Consider the following 18,581-nt stretch of genomic DNA (forward strand, 5'->3'; position numbering starts at 1 on the left):
AGGTGTGAGGGGATTGGGTCTAGAGGGCATGTTGTAGGATAGCTGGAGAGGAGAAGTTTTGATACTTCTGCCTCAGTGAGGGGACAGAAGGAGAAGATGGGAGTTTTTGCAGTGGGTGTGGTTGGTTTGAAGTCCTGTGTGTGGGGGGCTGAGAATTGACTACTGATTGTTCTGGTTTTAAAGAAATGCATTGCTGCAGGTTGCAACCCCTTTCATGCAAGTCATATTTTGCTGCAAATTGATCTCTGTTGCAATTCACACACAGTGAGGTGTATTTGAAACTGATCAAGAAAAAAAAAAGTTAGAAATGTTTGCTTGTTTTTTTTTGTGTGTAGCTACTGCAGTGATTCCCACAGTGAAGATGCACATTTTTATGCAGAACATTTTGTTGGCAGCTAGCTTGTTTCAACCTGTGCCTAAAATCACAGGCTTTCATTCTATTGTCTCACAGAGACGGGCTTCTCTGTTTGTCTGCCTATCCAAGCTCCGTATGCTTGCTGCTGAAAGGGCATGAAGAAAAATGGCCTTTGTCTTTAGATCACAAGCATATCTATGTTAAACTGCTGGAGAGTAAACTATAGTTTTGTTGCTTTGCCATAAATGCTCAAGGCTCAATGATAAGATTTGAACAGGTAATATGATAAAAAATAAAATTGTAAATCTGTTAAATTTGTAATTCTTTTACCCCAAGAACACACACACACTCACACACACACACATTTAGCATTTAGCATTTAGCATTTAATTTTAGAATAATTATATAATTATATAATTATATAAAATTAAAGTGATTTTTAATAAATGTTTCTATATTTATATAGTTCATATTTGTCATGTCAACAACATGTAAATAACAGTTATTTCTAGAAGCTGTTTTATATTTGTTAAACAAAAATGTAAATATTAAATAAAATGTAACATTTTATTTTTATTTGTTTATTTTCCTGCTATAAAGACTTTTATAATTTAAGATGTGTAATTATTATAGAATTCCTTATGCTAAATTATGCATAATAATTTATAACAGTAATTTTTAATAATTATTTTATATTTTAAAATTTAAATAAAAAAAATATATATATTATAGATTTTTATTATGGGCTTTGGCACGTGAGATCTTTAACCTCACAGGTCTTTTACGTCCTGAGCATATGTGCTTCCCATCACACAAACAATCTGATCTTTTATTGTACCACTAGGAGGTCTTATGTTGAGACTGTGTTTGAGAGTCAACTGTGATTACTGCCTTCAAGTCATAATCACTGCACAGCCTCTTTAATCAGTATAATCAGTACTTGATGTGTCAGTAATGTAATGATGATTGTAATGGGAGGATACAAGACCAGGCGCAAGGGGTCGGAGGATGCAGACCATGACATCACTTTCCGAGAAGCAACCTACACTGCTGGACAAACACAAATATGGGGTATGCACGTACACAGCTCATGTTACGTATAAAAAGTCAGTGCACTCTGAGAGCAGCAGGGGCAACCTTTCATTCTGATGCCATTAGAGACAAATTAAGAGGGTCGAATGTGGCACTCAGCGGGTCAGTGTATCACATAGTGGAGAAAGTCTTCAAAAATAGCTCAGCTCACTTTACTTTCCTACACTGCTGGACAAACACAAATATGGGGAGGGAAGGCTCAGTCAGGCTTCATTTCCTGTGGCATTTCAGATTTCGGAGGAAGGCTGCTGTGCACGTACACAGCTCATGTTACGTATAAAAAGTCAGTGCACTCTGAGAGCAGCAGGGGCAACCTTTCATTCTGATGCCATTAGAGAGAAATTAAGAGGGTCGAATGTGGCACTCAGCGGGTCAGTGTATCACATAGTGGAGAAAGTCTTCAAAAATAGCTCAGCTCACTTTACTTTCTGACTGTGATTCTGCAAAAGCTTCTGGTTGTTGTGGGGTATCTGGATTTTTTTCATATTCTTTTTTCTTTTTTTTTCTCTTTGTGTTATTTTTAGCACGTTATTTGCATGTTAACAGATGCTGTACTTTATAGTTTGCACAGTAAAATCATTATTTGCATTGCTAAATTTAAAATAAATAATTAAAATTAAATTTTTTTTTAAATATGGCCACTACAGCCATACACATACACACAGATGTTTTTGGTGTTAATGTTGGTTTTTGCAAAATAATTTATTTTCGTGTATAATTAAAGGAATAGTTGAAAATTTGCTGAAAATTTACTCAGGCCATCCAAGATGCAGATGAGTTTGTTTCTTCATCAGGACAGATTTGGCGAAATTTAGCATTAATTTACATCACTTGATCACCAACGGATCCTCTGCAGTGAATGGGTGCCGTCAGAATGAGAGTCCAAACAGTTGATAAAAACATCACAGTAATCCACACCACAGTCCATCAATTAATGCCTTGTGAAGAGAAGAACTGCATTTTTGTAAGAAACAAATCCATCATTAAAGCATTTCTAACTTCAAATCATTGCTTACTGCTAAAATATGAGTCTTCTGTCCATAATTTTGTTTACTCCAATGAAAAAGTAATCTTGTCTGAATCAGGAGAGATATATGCACAGAATCATTTACAAGCAAAAACAGTTCTAAACAAATATGTGGGTGGAGGACAACAGGAGATGGACTTTTTTTTTTATTTACGGAGGAAGTGTTATGGATTATAGACTGGCATTTTGGTCAGAAGCAACAGTTTGAAGTTAAAATGCCTTGATGGATTTATTTATTATTATTATTTTTTCAAAATTGAAACTTTTTCCAAACTTTTAAGTGGCATAATTCAACTGATTTAGTGTTCTGTTCACATAGGACACATTATTGTGTTCAAAAATAGCACCTAGTGCACAACACAAAGGTTTCAAGAGACTCCATCTCAAAAACACAACACTCATGGTGCTATATAAAAAAATGACGCATGATATGACACGACAGCCAAACATATTTGTTTGCAGTTTTGCATAGACAAGCGGGTAAAAAAATAACACCAAATGTAGCTAAAAGATAACCAAAAAATATCTAATAACCTTTTATTGCACAAAACTGTTGGATGCATTTAAACATTAATGCTATCCACACCTGGTGATAAGAAATCTGACAGCTATTATCTTGATTGTATTGTTGAAGGTGGTGAATGAGTGTTACATAAGCAGTGCTTGATGGCTGTAGCTGCGCTGCATTAGAGGATGAATTTAGAGATGCAGCTTCTCTGGTTACAATGCCTTAAGCCCGTTCACACCAAAGACGATAACTATAAAGATAAAGATATAGTTCTAAAAATCGTTCTCAATATTAAAGAATAGCAGAGTCCACACCACAACTATAACGATAAAGGCACAGAGAAACGATATCGTTGGAATCACTTTCAGAACGATTTTTTTCCAGCTGATGAACGATAAAAATATTGACAGCCAATCAGAATCCATCCTGCTATAACGAGCTGGAGAATTTAAAGCGGCAGACGCGCGTGCGCTTAGAATAAACAGACGATATCGTTCACTTGTGTGGACGCTAATATCGTTATCTTTATAGTTATCGTTCTTGGTGTGAATGGGCCTTTACAGCACAGTAAAACACAGAACAGTGTTGCTAAAAAGTTGCCTTTACACTGAAGTTTGAGTATAGCTGTATGTCCGCACACCAATACCAAATATTATTCTCTCTCTCTTTCTTTTTCTCAGTTGTGTACGAGCATCGCTCCAGGTTGGAGAAGTCTCTTCAGAAGGAGCGGCTGGAGCATAAAAAATCCAAAGACGGCAAGTTATTTTTATAATATATGACAGCATCCATGATTAATAGATGAAGAGGAAATTCTGAAGTGTAATGACATCCTGTAGCTTGTAGGATTGGGAATCGAAAATCGATTCCGATTCCAGAATCGGATACTTAAGGTCAGGTTTTTTATATGCGCTTTTTTCTTCTTCATCTGTGAGGACTGGATCTAGCGAACTGCCAGGACCTTGCTCACTAATCTAAGCGCTTCAAAGTTTGGCTACATTTGCGATCAGAAGCCAAAAAAGCTAAGTATAATATCTGTGATAGCTAAACATGTTGCAAGAGAGGTGTCACCACCAACATGATAAAGCACTTTAATTTAATAGATCGTTAAAGATCGCGAACACGATTCAAACACCAACGTGATTCTATTCCTAAATTACAATGATTACTTTGACGTGTGCGATCAATGTTGTGATCACTTAGTTCATCCGTGCTGCGTACGATCACACCAGTGTGATTTGAACATTTCAATTTGCGTTCGCGCTGCCGCTGACCTAAAGAGAGCAGCTGTCTGTCATGAATGAAACATCTTCACAGTCTTTTCAGCCACGCAGTATCATTATTTCTGTTACAAACATTCAAATCACAAAAGTACTGGGATAAAAGTTTATAGTTCAGATATGAACTCTGATTTGTTCGGTAGCGATTACAATAGAGCAAATCACCTTTTGAAAGTAATTTGACACTTCAAATGAAGATTTATCGACTACATTGTTAAGGCAGTAGGTGGCGAAAAGGGGCTGTTAAAATGTATTTGTCTTTGAATCATACAAGAGATTCGTTCAAGAACGCTGATTCATCCAGTAATAAAATAAGTACTGTACATCTTGAGTGAGTCATTGAATCATTTATTCTAAAATTACATGTGATTTTGTTTAGTTGTCTAATGTGTTTTCTTCAGAATCATGAGAGAACCACAACTTCCATTGGGGAAAAGAAAAAAGGAAAAAAAAACTCAATTTATCCAGAATCATGCAGTTCTATTTTGCACACAAACAGCTCTTAAAGAGTCCAGTTTTTATGTAGGCTGTTGATTTTTGTTCATGGTATTCAGCTACAATTAAATGGTTTGCAAAAAGAGACACAAGATAAATGTTTGATATCATTATTTAATCACATTGAAATCGAAACTGGGAATCGAAAAGAATCGGAATCGATAAAATTCAAACGATACCCAACCCTAGTAGCTTGCATGATGGATAAACTGGTGCAGCCCAAAGCCACTATGTTCTGCCAAGTGTCAAGTTAATAAGATCCTAAGAGTATTCGGACACCCTTAAGCCAAGCTTTTAAGCTTTTAATGCATGACTGTCATTGCAGTGAGAACGAAATAATAGCATGAAATACTTAATACCTGTAACACTTGTTTTTGCCTTTTCCTCACAGATTATCTTATGAATAAAATAGAGGCTCAGCAGTCTCTCAACAAAGAAAAGGTATGTTGGTTTGAGAGCTACAGCATAAGAGATGGTTTTCATAGAGTCAAAATTTGACTTGTGAAACTGCAGGAGAAGTTTTTCAAGAGCACATGCTCTTGCCCTGCAGTCAAATACTCATCTGGTTGTTTGTATGCGAATAGCTCATATGTTTCTCGGATATAACAGCCTGTGGCTCTCTGGCATGGCATTTAGATGTGCACTGATGGCTTACAAAATGACCAGGTTTGTTTGTATTTGTTTGCTTACAGCAAGATGCCAGCGTCAGGTTTAATTCTCTGCATTCCCAGCATCAGATTTTGAAGGTCAGTGGGGAAAACACATCTACACAAAAATGATAGTTTGTGATGTATTGTAAAATATGCATGCCTTTTCGTCCCACAACAAACACAGATAATTCACTGTTGTGTGTCTACGTGTGTGTGTTTACCATCAGAACCAGCATGATGACCTAAAAAAGCAGCATTATGAACTACAAGAGCGACATCAGCTACAAGAAGATGAACACAACAAGGCAGTAGATGAACATAAACAGAGACTGGACCAGCTTCATCAGAATAAAGAGTCTGAGATTTCTAAGCTCCAAGGTATTATGTTCTCAACCATCTTACTCTTAGCAATCACGTAGCAACACCCTTGCATCCTAAAAGAATCACGGTGGTGTGTTTTGCACAGGCAAGGAATGTGAACATTTTGTTTGACCTGTACTACCCACAGTTGTTTTTGTCATCTACTGGTGGTGTCTGTATGGTGGAATTACAAGCTGCAGTCATTTCAGCTGACTCTCTTTTTCTCTTTTCTTCTGCAGACAATATATATAACCTACGTGAGGAGAACAAGCAGCTGAGAAAAGCTCATCAGGAAGTCTATGTGCAGCTTCAGGACACCAGGGTAATGCCAAAAAGCACTATGGGTTTTGCTTTATATCAGCACAATGCTTCAGCTCTAAAATAAAATGCTTCAGCTCTTCTTAGAGGAATAGCACAAAATGTGTGTTATGGTTATTGGTATAATTAAGATGAATGGGTGAATCTTGTGAAAATATGTCTGTTGTGGCAGCACTAAAATTCTCCAAAAATAAATACATACAAACAACCAAACAAACATAACTAAAAAAAAAAAAAAAAGAATAAATAAATCAAATAAAATGAGAAAATATGTATGTATGAAGTATGAAGAGTAGTATGAAGAAGCTGAATCTTTTTTTAAGGACCATTAAGAATTTTTAATTTGTTGCACATTTAAAGCACGTCAGTATAAAAAATTCATAGTTCGGTTTATTTCTTTATTACTGTATATTTATTAATTAAAATGTGTAGTAAAAATATTATAATATAAATAATTATTATATTTATTTGTTTAAAACATTTTAAATTAAATCAGTACATCAAATATTACAATGATGTTACTATGCTTATCATTTAAAAATTACAATTACCAATTTAAATAATATTTGATTATTTTAATATATTACAAATTAGGGAGGAATTGTGCTTAATTGTTATGATTATGAAATAATTTCACATTGCAAAAAAATAAAACTGTTTTTCAAATACTTTTTTTTTTATTTTTGCAACATCTATATATTTTTCTTTTGGTTTTTGGGGGAAATGACCTGAAAAAATGTTTTTGACAATTTTCATGAAATTCACCCGATTGGAATTTATATTATATTGATATTTAGTTATGATCCATGTTTTCTTGATTTGTCTTTTTGCACATCATTCAGTTGTGTTTATACACACTATCCATACAAATATTCAGAGTGGTTGTCCTGAATGCTTGTAACTGAGCATTGCCTGTGATGGTCCTTCTTGTAGCAACAGCACAAGAAATTAAAATCTGCCCATGACCAGCTTGTGTTGACCCTGGAGGACCACAAGAGTGCACTAGCTGCGGCCCAGGTTAGGGTGGGTGTGTGTGTAAATGTGCTTTAATCAGGTGGGGTATGTGTTTGCTGTGCATGCATCCTACTGACCGATCAAACACTGTGCAGAGCACATCCTGTGGGAAATACAAGTCCAATTTCACACAGCTCATGTAAGCAGCTTGCAAATGGTGTATATTTATTTCTGCACCCATATTAACAGGTTCCAGTAGTCTATGTAAGCAATGCAATGCTGTGTATCAGATTCATAGATCTGCACAGAGAAAATTATCTGCTAAACTTAGCAGAAAATATGGTGAACATGAGCCGTAAACCTACTTATCAGCGCGATCATTTCCAATGTTTTGCACTTGAATAATTAGCCTACCTTTATAGTTGCCACTGCCATTATACCACACATATTTTGGTCAAGTCTACACGCAATGTTTAATAAAAGTAAAATTATTTTTGTACAAACATACACATAATATTATATCATTTTAAATTAAACTTTTATTATAATGTTATTTTAGTGTCATTTAAGATACTATTTTAATTTTTAGAAGTATTTTTTTATTAATATCGGTTTTTATTTTTCAGTTTTCATTTTAATTTTAGTTAATGTTTTATTCATTTTGTTCATTTGGGTTATATAATTGTATTTTTATTTTTTACATTTTTATTTCTGTTGTAGTTATTTTAGTACATCAAGTTAAACTAAATTAAAATGAGAAATGAATAAAATGAATAAAAAAACTTATTTTATTTCAGTTAACATTTTTATTTTATTTATGTTTTGTTTATTTATTTTATAGTATTACGTACAATGCATTTTCTTGATGGTTTTAGTTTTAGTTGACTATAATAACTGTTTATTATCTATTTTAGTTTTTAAAGAAAAGTTGTTTTCTTTAAACCGATTATATTATTGTAATAAATATGAGATGCTGAACATATGCTATACTATTTATCTCCAATGCATATTTTTCAGCCTTTTTTTTTTGTTTTGTTTTGACTGGAATCATGATTTTTGTACTGTCCCTATCCAAATAAATATCCAAATAATTAAATTAAATTTTATATATTTATTTATTTATTTACACAATATTTGTGTGTGCTATGTATTTTCATACTTAACAACATATACCAAACTCTATTGACATTTATTGTAGGCTGCAACAATTAAGTTGCATTTCCTGTGCAATTTGCATGAGAGATTTTATTTGTATGGCTTCATCCCAAATCAGTTGCCTATGAGGTTCTTTGGCAACTAGGATGCTGCCTATGTAGGCAGCAAGGCAACTCACTAGGTTTTGAATCAGAGCTAATATGTTAACCCAGAAATCATTTTATTTTCTGCATAGCACCGCATATCAATTATGCAGAAAAAATGCTGTCAGTGTGAAAGCAGCACCTGATCCTGCTGATGCAGTTAGACTGCAGCGCTGCTTGCTTGAGCTGTGTCAAACAGGCCTAAGCCTGTATTTCAAGTCCGGTCGCATTCCACAAGGCCATTGTGATCTCTCGCACACACTCTCTTTCTTTCACTCTTTTCTACAGAACTTCTTGCCCTGGTTTAGTATGCTAAAATGTGCATGACTCTGATAAGCAAACATGCTGTACTTGCTGTTTACTCGCTCCGTCTCTGCAGCTTTGTGAAAGCAGATGTACAGATGCTCGTTAATTAGGACTATCACTATCTGCTTTCTCAGGATGATAGGGAAGGATGCTGGGAGGCAGTGGGTTTAACGTGTGTGTGTGTGTTTGCAACTTGTTCTCCTTTCAAACCCACACACCCAGCGTGTTATTTTCCTTCCATATGCTGCCTGCCAACACTTGGCATTTAACCAGAAAAGAAAAAACAGGTACCCTAGTGAAGGAGAACTGGGTGAAAGAAAGGTTAGATTAGGATTGCGAGTATTTGGATAAGAATTGAGGGTGATAAAACATTAGTGTGGTTTAAAAGAATTACATTTTGACATCATACATTAGAGTTGTGTGAATAACACACACAAAATTTTAGTTGTTATTTACTTAATGTGTAGCTCTTCTTCCCTCTAATTTGTTTTTGCATCTATTCAAATGTTGCATGTCATGATTGTTTATTTGATGCACAAGAACTTGGAAAGTTTGGTGTCAGTGAGATGTAGCATTGCATCTTTTTTTAATGTTTAATATGTGCAAGCCTGAATCTTTTCAGACTTTTACATTTAAATTAAATTAATTCTAATTTTGAAACCAGTGCTGCTTTCTAAATAAATACATTTTAATTAAATAAAAAAGTTATTATAAATGTTAAATAAATAACTACAAGAAATAAATTAAAACCATTTAGTTTTTGTAATATTTTCTAAATTAAGCAATCTAAATAATAGGCTTTTGAACACACTCTTTCATTTTAAAAAGTATAAATATTAAATGATTAAATATTTTTTAAATAATTAATTTAAATATTAAAAACATTTAGTTTTCTAGTATTTTTTCAATATAAAGTTTAAGTAATTGAAAACATACTAAAAATATATATATTTTAAAGGTTTTTGGGTTATTTTTAAAACATTATTTTAAAATCGTAATATAAATATTAATTGATTAAATATGTGATGCATATTTAAATCACAAAAATAAATAAGTAAATAAATTTAAAACCATGGAATGTAGTTTTCTAGTGTTAAGTACAGTTCGCTTTAAGTTCTCAATTAATTATTTAAATAATTATTTCTATAGATTGCTTTGGTTTTCTTTCTGTTCTTGGTGTCTTTCACTGATAATGGTCTTTAATCTCTCTTTCTCTTCTGCTTTGTGTTAGGTTCTTGATTTCAGCTTGCTGCGTTTGTTGCCTGTTTCACTTAACCTCCAAACATTTCACCAGTGTATATGAGGCCTTCATTCTAATGTGTGATGTTGTACTAAATGTGGTTGGTCTCGATGGATTACAGGTTCAGGTGGATGAATATAAACAGCTGAAGGAAACGCTCAATAAGATGCCCAGTCTGAGACATGCTGCAGGGCAGCCTCAGCCGCATGTAGACGCTCAGCCCATCCAGAACGGGAACGCAGAGGAGCTCCATCAACGCCAGGACGCTCAGCCAGAGGTATTAAAGCTGTTTACACATCATGCATCCAAAACTTAGGTTTTTTCCACTCATGTCACTGGTTTGAATGGTCCGTCTCATGTGGATCTTGTCAGGCGGGGAGACATGACGAGGTTGAGAAGCCTCAGCCACACCACAGGGAGGAGGATGGAGAAATGGGAGGTGCTGAGGAGAGGAGGAGAGAGCTGGCAGAGGAGGAGATGGAGCAGGCCGGGCAGCCACAGAAACTGGAGGAGGAGTTTGATGTGGCGCATAATGAAGTGGAGGAGGAGGAGCCACAGGGCAACCAACCAGATGAAAACGCGCTGGAGAGGGAGCAACATCACGCTCATGAGGTCAGAACTCCGAAAGCAAACATTTGAGCAGGGATGCCCAAATCAGGGCCCACAATGACCTTTGATTTGGCTAAGGGTGCTTTCACACTAGCACTTTTGATGCGCACCCGGGTTCGATTGACATCAGAGTTCGGTTCTTTTGGATGATGTGAACGCTGTCTTCCGAACTCGGGTGCACACCCGCAAACCGTAACCTAGTCCGCTTAAAAAGGGTGGTCTGGGGGTACGGTTCATGTGAACTCCGGTACGGTTTGCTGCTGATGTGAACGCAATCGTACCAAATCGCGGAAGTGATCCTCTATTAATGACGTATTATTTGATAATTATGCATTTGCTGCCTTCTCCTGCGCCGTCGTTACTAAGCAATGGGGTAAACAGTTGCTGGCTTGATGATGCAAACGAACTGCGGTTCGGACCCAAATAAAATATTATGAACTCAGTCCAGCGGGGGCAGGGGGAGGGGAGAGCAATCGAACTCGGGTTCGGACCAGGCAAGCGAACCAAGTGTGAAAGCACCCTAAATTTCAAAGGGGGAAAATAGGCAAAAAACAAACAAACAATTAACTGACATGTGTGAATGCATTTGCGAATACTTTGAAATATAACCTGATAATTTGTAATAATTAGTAAGTAAACTTTCAAAGGGGGAAAATAGGCAAAAAACAAACAATTAACTGACATGTGTGAATGCATTTGCAAATACTTTGAAATATAACCTGATAATTTGTAATAATTAGTAAGTAAACAGTCCACTGGTTGGCAGTGGTGGTATTTCAGTATTAGTATTGTAAATTAGATTTTATTTTTAGTTTTTAATTTTTGTTTGTTTTAGTAATTTTGTGTGATGTATTTTTGCCGTTTTTATTAGTTATTAGTTTTTTAATATTTCTATTAAACTTTCATGTCTTTTTATTTCAGCTTTAATTTGAGTTATTTTAGAACTCTTTTTTTTTTTTTTTTTTTTCAGTTAGCTGCCAAGGCAACATTTCTAATATTCAATTAAATTTTTGAAGTTTTTCAGCTAACATTACTGAGGAAAAACATGCCATTGAAGCATTTCTAATTTATGCTTCTAATTTGTCTTTTTGCTTTAATGATTTTTGTTTTATTTTTATACTGAAATGTACAGAATATAAGTAGATTTCAATATAATGCAACATTTAATTTAATACGATATTCACTTTTGGCTCACAATCCTCAATCATGTTTGTTTTTAGCGCTTCATCGTAAAAATGACCAATAAAATTGTATGCCTACATAACTGTTCAAAAGCTTGGGGTTTTGAAAGAAATCTCTTCTGTTTTCCAAGGCTGCATTTATGTGATCAAAAATACAGTAAAACAGTAACATTGTGAAATATTACTATAATTTAAAATTACTATTAACTATCTGAAAATATATTAAGATTTATTCCTGTAATGCAAAGCTGTATTTTCGCATCATTACTCTAGTCTACAGTGTCACATGATCCTTCAGAAATTATTCAAATATGCTAAGTTGCTTTAAGAAGTATGTTGAAACAATGTTGAAAACAGTTATGCTGCTTAACATTTTTGTGGAAATCATGATGACGTTTTTATGTTTTTATCTTTTGTAGCATAAATGTCTTTATCTCTTTTGATCAATTTAATGCACCCTTGCTGAATAAAAGTATTAATTTCTAAAAAAAAACACACGCACACACATACTAACCCCAAACGGTTTGAACGGTAGTGTACAGTAGCCTAGTGAGCTTCCTACCCAGACAACATTTTTAGCCATCATAATGTGCTGTTCCAAAGGGTAGGCAGCCAAATAATGCTGTTTATAAGATATTTGCGTGCTATATGTTTTTATGCTTATTATTATGAATATTGAGCTGTTACCTACCAATGCCAATACTCCATTCCTGCATTGTCCTTCAGTTCAGTCTGCATTCTCTTTCTCAGCGTAAGGCCCTCGTGCTTCTGTTCTTCCCCCAGGTGGCGCCAGCTGAGGCTCACGCGCAGCATGCGCAGGTGGAGCGGGTGAAGTCAGCGTACGAACAGCAGAAGGAGCAGCAGCGTCTGGCTGCACAGCTGGCGGAGGAGCGCAGACAGCTGCACCTGCGTCAGGAGGCCCTGCAGAAACAGCAGCTAGAGCAGCAGAAGGAGAGAGAGGAGAGGCTGCGTCTGCAGAGAGAGAGAGAGGAACAGCAGAACAGAGAAGCTGATCTCAAAGAGCAACAACTCCGGCAAGAAATGCTCCGGTCAGACACCCTCCCTTAAGTTATGCAGTTATTATTATGAATATTTAAATAGAGCAAAAAAGCTATGAGAGATGGTTTGTTGCAGTGATTTCCCCACAGATTAAGGATTGTGGGCATCAAATCACTGAAATGGTTGCAACAGCAATTTATTGTTTAAATAATATACATTAAATGGGTCAAAGACGAGACGTTTCATATTGGTAGCCACATCAAATAAAATTTACAAAAGTGATTTCACATTCATAAAAGTATATTAAATGCAAGTAATGTGTCTACTTTAAATTTTCAAATAACTTCAAAATGTCATAATATGGATGAAATAAAGTTCCGTCGTCATTCATGCAACAGATACATTTATGATAACATACTTATTCTGTCCTGTGCTTATAAAATATATAAAAGAAAAAGTGATCATACTAAATTTAATTATATTTTAAATTGTAAAACCTAGTGGTTTGGCGGATAGTTGCAAAGATTGGTAAAGATTTAAAATGACAATTTATTAGTTTTTGGGGGCTGCATATTGAGATATTGAGTTTTTTAATGTCATCTAATGATTCTTGATCTAAATATGCCTGACGGGATTTTTAGTAGATAAACTATTGTTACACTGAATGACATTTTAGTGGGTGTCTTCTGTAAATAATGGTACAAATGTATGTCATTATGTTTTTCTAAAAAAAATGTAATTAAACAGGACACATTGTAATGTATATAAAAAAAATTAAAACCGTATTAAATTTTTATTGTTTTAATGCCCGAAAACCCCTTTTCCTCTTTGATCCAAATGAATAATAATAAATGATCATCAGTAAATAATTACATTCATTTTTAACAAAAACGACAAAAAACTGTTCCAATAAGCATCTTTCTGCATTAATGAATAATGGTCGTGTGTGTTCACTGGCTTTTTTACAGTTCATTTCACGGATAATATCCAAGCCAGGAAACTGCAATGGTTTATTCGATAAGTTCTCTTATTTTTTGTATTAATCAGGAAAAAGGCACAGTATGAAAACATGGATGCTGATATAGTCCAGGGAGAAGAAGAGCCACAGATAGCTGAGGAGAAAGGTGACAATTCATGTGCTTTGGTGTCATAGCAGTGCTACTTTTACTCAAAAAAGGGACTTCTTCAACGTTTGGTGCAATTTTAAGATCTTTGCCTTATATTTTTGTATTTCTCTGTTATTTGTAGAGGAGAATGTGCACCATGAGGAGCCGAGGCAAGATGAAGCAGAGTATGTTCATCATGAAGATGAGGTGTGTTAACTTATTGTTATTATTGTGAACACATATACATGCACCAGTGTTCAGAAATAGGGCTAGGTTTGATTAGGTCCTTAATACGGACACTGATTAAATGTTTTTTTTTTTATATATTACTAACTGTATTTCTGTTTTAACCCAGTGTGTGTGTGCATGTGTGTACTGATGATAAATACGTTCATTTTACAGCATCCTGTAGAAGCAGATGTGGATCCGGAGGATGACCCCAACAACCAGGGGGAAGATGAGTTTGAGGAGGCGGAGCAGCAGCAGCCCCATGAGGAAGAGGAGGAGGAAGAGGCAGCACCTGTTGGGCACCCTGACATGCACCTGGTCGTAGAGAATCAGCACCAGCCGCCCGCCGATGAGCAGCTGGTGGTAAGTGACCGTGTTTAATATGCATTTGGTGCAATATTGATATTTGTCTGTGGGTGAAGTTCCACACTTTTTTGTATAAAAAGAAAAGACTTAGGAGGAGTATACATTGATTTAGTGTGAGAATTTCACTGTTGTTGACATTATTTATTATGCAGCTTAGAAAGTCTGAGTTTTGTGCGTTTTGTGCAGATGGCTGGAAACCCAGACCAACAGGAGGATGCTCTGGATGAGCAGTACCAGGAGGATGGAGATGATGAGGTTGGATAACAAATGCAAATGCACGCACAGTCCTAAAACAAATAAGAATTGTTATTTGTTCTCTAACTGTAATGGCTTTCTCTCTCCAGGCTCAGGATGAGCTGGTAGATAATCAGAAGCGTGAGGCGGTGCGGGAGGAAGAGGGAGACCCGTATAATGAGGAGAATAGAGAACAGGTACAAAGGATTTATATTTTAAGGCTTGTTGAGTACAGGTGTGCTGCCTGTTAGGTTTCTAAGTGATCAGATTTACACCTTGCAACAATGCAAGGCAACTGCATTATAAAAGCACACCTTAACAACCTAGTAATGCCCGAGTTATGTTGATTACAACACATATTATATACACTATGCATGATTACATTACATATATTTTTAACTGGATAAATATTTTATTTATAGTGGGTACTAGATGTCCCACTTTGACAGTAAAGGTCTGAAAGTTTGCCAGTAATGTTTATGTACGTTTGAGGAACTTTTTGTATTTAATATTTATTTATTTTGATTGTGTCATTTTTTTCACTCTATATATGCTAATATTAAAAAATGTGGGGTCAGTAGGACTTTTTTTTTTACTTTTTTTTTTTTTTCTGCAGGGATGCATTAAATTGATTAAAAGTGACAAAGATATTCACAGTGTTAACAGTTTCAAAATTTGAACATTCGATTATCATAAAATCCTCGAATAAATATGTTTTCACACAAATATTAAGCATCACAAGATTTTCAACATTGATAATAATAATAAATATTTCTTGAGCAGCAAATCGGCATATTTGAATGATTTCTGAAGGATCACATGACACTGAAGACTGGAGTAATGATGCTGAAAATTCAGCTGCGCGTCCCAGGAATAAATTCCAGTGTATGCAATTATATTAAAATAGAAGACTATTAAATAATTAAAAAAATTATTTAAATTATAATAATTCACAGTATTACCACTTTACTGTATTTGAGCAAATACATGCAGCCTTGATGAGCATAAGAGACTTCATTCAAAAACATAAAAAAGCTTACCAACCTCAAAATTTTAAGTGGTGGTATATGTTTATTTAAATAAATCCAATACATAACTATCTTTCAAGGATTGTATATAATTGTTAATGACATAAATTACCAACTTATTGTAGAGTATCAAAAATTAGCAGTAATTTTGTTTCTTGTCAAAAAAGTTAAGCTGTTTGTTCCAAGACTGTTCAAACACTTTATGGTCTCTGTCGCTGCAATGTATCACAGATAGTTATGTAGTGCTTACGTGTGTACGTTTTCACTTATTCTTTTGTACAAGCTGCCGCTGTAACTGTAGACTGCTGGCAGCGCCACAGTTGGGTGAGTCAGATCGATTGCAGCGTCCTCAACGGTGTCCAGTTACTGCCATGTGTCCATCCTCCATTTTCACCTCATCTCTTAGATTCAGGGAATGTTTATTCACATCTGTGCACTTTTAAATGGAAAGGTCACCCAATATTTAAAATATGTACTCACCCTGGATTGGTCCAAACCCATCACTGAAAAAAATTAAGTGATGGGTTTGGACCAATCCAGGGTGAGTACATATTTTAAATATTGGGTGACCTTTCCATTTAAAAGTGCACAGATGTGAATAAACATTCCCTAGCAAGAAACCATATTTGAATATTTTCTGTTTCTTTCTGTGTGTCTGTCCAGGATGAGGCCAGAGATCAGGATGTAGCGGTGAAGCAGGATAATCAGCCCGCCCAGCATCCCAATGAGGAGAACTACGAAGAAGATGAGGAGGAAGAAGAAGGCAACGGTGATAAACCGCCCAATCGCAGGGCAGAAATGTGAGGTGATTGAAAAGAAGGACAGCCAATCGCTGCCAGCTGTTTGGATTGGGTTTCCCACCCAATATTTTTAAACATTGTGCCAGAAACGGCTCTGTTGGGTCCTGATGAATAGTAAACCGGTTTCACTTCCTGTCTGTGTGACTCTGAAACCGAGATGCGCCAAAACGCCCAACCACTTACAGACCAAACGCCCTGCTGTCTGCCTTTACTGTACGTCTGTCTATCGTTTCTTGTGAATAAGTTCCATTTAAATGCTCTTATATCTTGCGTTTGATTTCTGCGACTGGATGATGAATCTGAAAGCACAGATTTTAACCTCCAGAAACTCTTGCGCTGAAAGCTTTGCCAAGTGCCATTTTTTGGTTACTTGTGCTCCACATGCAAGTTGTATTCCATCTTTGAAGTGAAACAGCCTTATTTTAATAGTTAAGACTGATTTTGATGGACAGGCAGCAGTCACCAATCAGCATTGAATCCTCACCTGGCCCCGCCCAAACTTATGGTGTTAATTCATCCATCTTGTTGATGAATAATTCAGGATGGGTTTGGCAAGATGCTTGGGTCAATAGATGTCACTACATGAATGTTTACATGTAATTCAAGCAGATAACTAGCTGTCGAAAGCTCAACTTTTTAAAAGTTACTGTATGTGTTTATTTACCATAGTTGAATTATATGCTGCCTAGATGTGAACCAAAATCATTCAGTTAAATACTGATATTCATCTGATTTTCACCAAGTGCCTCGTAGAGTTTATAAGAAAAAAATGCTGCCAATCTTGCCAGGATGAATCAGTTCCTGAAATCTTTGTCGAATGTCTCTATGGAAACACATTTTTATAATTTTTTGTTTGTTTGTTTTTGATCTGTCAACTACTATTCTAGTATAAACTGGTACTAGTGCTACTGGACCTGGTCCTCTAAGTCTTATTGTCACTGTTAGACTTTAACATGACATCAGACAGCAGATAAATTAATGCCACATTGAAATGAGAATTAAGGAGACAATATTCAGATGTAAATTTTTAATATGTGAGGAGTAAACAAAATTGCTGGATTAGCTTACTCAAAATGATTTGTTCTGAATGTATGTTAATCACTACAATATTGAAAATTTTTATTTATTTTGTCTTGTATTTACTTTTTTTAATACATTATAAAAAATGAAATAATCTTTTGTCACTTTTTTTATTTTCCGGGACGCATAGGATTTTTCGATATATTAGCTGATGTAATATTGGTAATAAACAAGCTTTTATTTTATATTTAAAATAAATATCTTTGTCTATAGATTTTTTCTCCCAAGTTTTGTAAAAGGAAGTCAAATATAACTTGTGAGAAATATTTTTGTGCCGTTTTGTTGATAATGGCCATGTGAGCGGAATAAAAATTGGTGAAGGATTTAATGCTCATCCTCTTTTAATCATGCATAAAGTCTGGCGGGCATACTGATGTTTTGATGTTTGGTGACCTTGAGCAGAGGAAAAATCTCTTCGTCTGACATAAATGTAAAAATGAACCCAAAGCAAAATAACACTGCTTTCATCCTGCAGTTCCTGGAAGGCTGATGAGAAGCTGCAGTAAGTGACACAGAGGTACCGTGCAGATTCAGGCCGCAGCTCTGCAGTTCAGTCAGAAGAATGAGAGCTTTAGATGAAGTAGTCCAACAAGATAAACTGAGGTCATCCCAAAAACTGTTTTCTGCCTCCCAGTCATCATAAAAAGTACAAAAATTGGTTGTATGTTGTATTTTGTGTACCGCTGCCTCTCTGTATCCTATGCTGTTATTGATTTTGTGTGTGTATATACACTGAACAAAATTATAAACGCAACACTTTTGTTTTTGCCATTTTATATTATATATAAATATATTTAATATAGAAATAACATATTTTTCTTAAATATGTACATGCATGTGTGTCTATTTATATATAGATAATAAATATACACAGTAGGCCTACACACATTATGTAAACAAAAACTTATTTTGGATGTGATTAATCGCGGTAAGTCGTTTGACAACACACACATATATATATACAGTGGGTACGGAAAGTATTCAGACCCCCGTAAATTTTTCACTCTTTGTTATATTGCAGCCATTTGCTAAAATCATTTAAGTTAATTTTTTTTCCTCATTAATGTACA

At 35.2% G+C, this 18,581-nt stretch overlaps 1 protein-coding gene across 3 annotated transcripts in view; it reads left to right on the forward strand.

Annotated features, from left to right (window-relative positions):
• LOC107686581 (Golgi integral membrane protein 4-like) overlaps nt 1–17,276 on the forward strand; it is an 18,704-nt gene extending 1,428 nt beyond the window's left edge. Inside the window, exons 2-16 of one of the 3 annotated variants that reach the window (XM_016483647.1) lie at nt 3,663–3,737; nt 5,146–5,195; nt 5,447–5,500; nt 5,632–5,782; nt 6,004–6,086; nt 7,016–7,105; nt 10,002–10,157; nt 10,253–10,492; nt 12,454–12,719; nt 13,717–13,793; nt 13,918–13,982; nt 14,178–14,366; nt 14,556–14,624; nt 14,714–14,800; nt 16,295–17,276. In XM_016483647.1, the coding sequence (XP_016339133.1) occupies nt 3,663–3,737; nt 5,146–5,195; nt 5,447–5,500; nt 5,632–5,782; nt 6,004–6,086; nt 7,016–7,105; nt 10,002–10,157; nt 10,253–10,492; nt 12,454–12,719; nt 13,717–13,793; nt 13,918–13,982; nt 14,178–14,366; nt 14,556–14,624; nt 14,714–14,800; nt 16,295–16,435 (1,793 nt within the window). In that variant the 3' untranslated portion in view covers nt 16,436–17,276. The remainder of the gene's footprint in view (nt 1–3,662; nt 3,738–5,145; nt 5,196–5,446; nt 5,501–5,631; nt 5,783–6,003; nt 6,087–7,015; nt 7,106–10,001; nt 10,158–10,252; nt 10,493–12,453; nt 12,720–13,716; nt 13,794–13,917; nt 13,983–14,177; nt 14,367–14,555; nt 14,625–14,713; nt 14,801–16,294) is intronic. The other 2 variants (XM_016483648.1, XM_016483649.1) reach the window with 2 other exon arrangements.
• Nucleotides 17,277–18,581: the final 1,305 nt, after the last annotated feature.

The sequence above is a fragment of the Sinocyclocheilus anshuiensis genome, unplaced genomic scaffold, assembly GCF_001515605.1.
Source record: "Sinocyclocheilus anshuiensis isolate Anshui unplaced genomic scaffold, SAMN03320099.WGS_v1.1 scaffold733, whole genome shotgun sequence".
NCBI classification, from domain to species: domain Eukaryota; kingdom Metazoa; phylum Chordata; class Actinopteri; order Cypriniformes; family Cyprinidae; genus Sinocyclocheilus; species Sinocyclocheilus anshuiensis.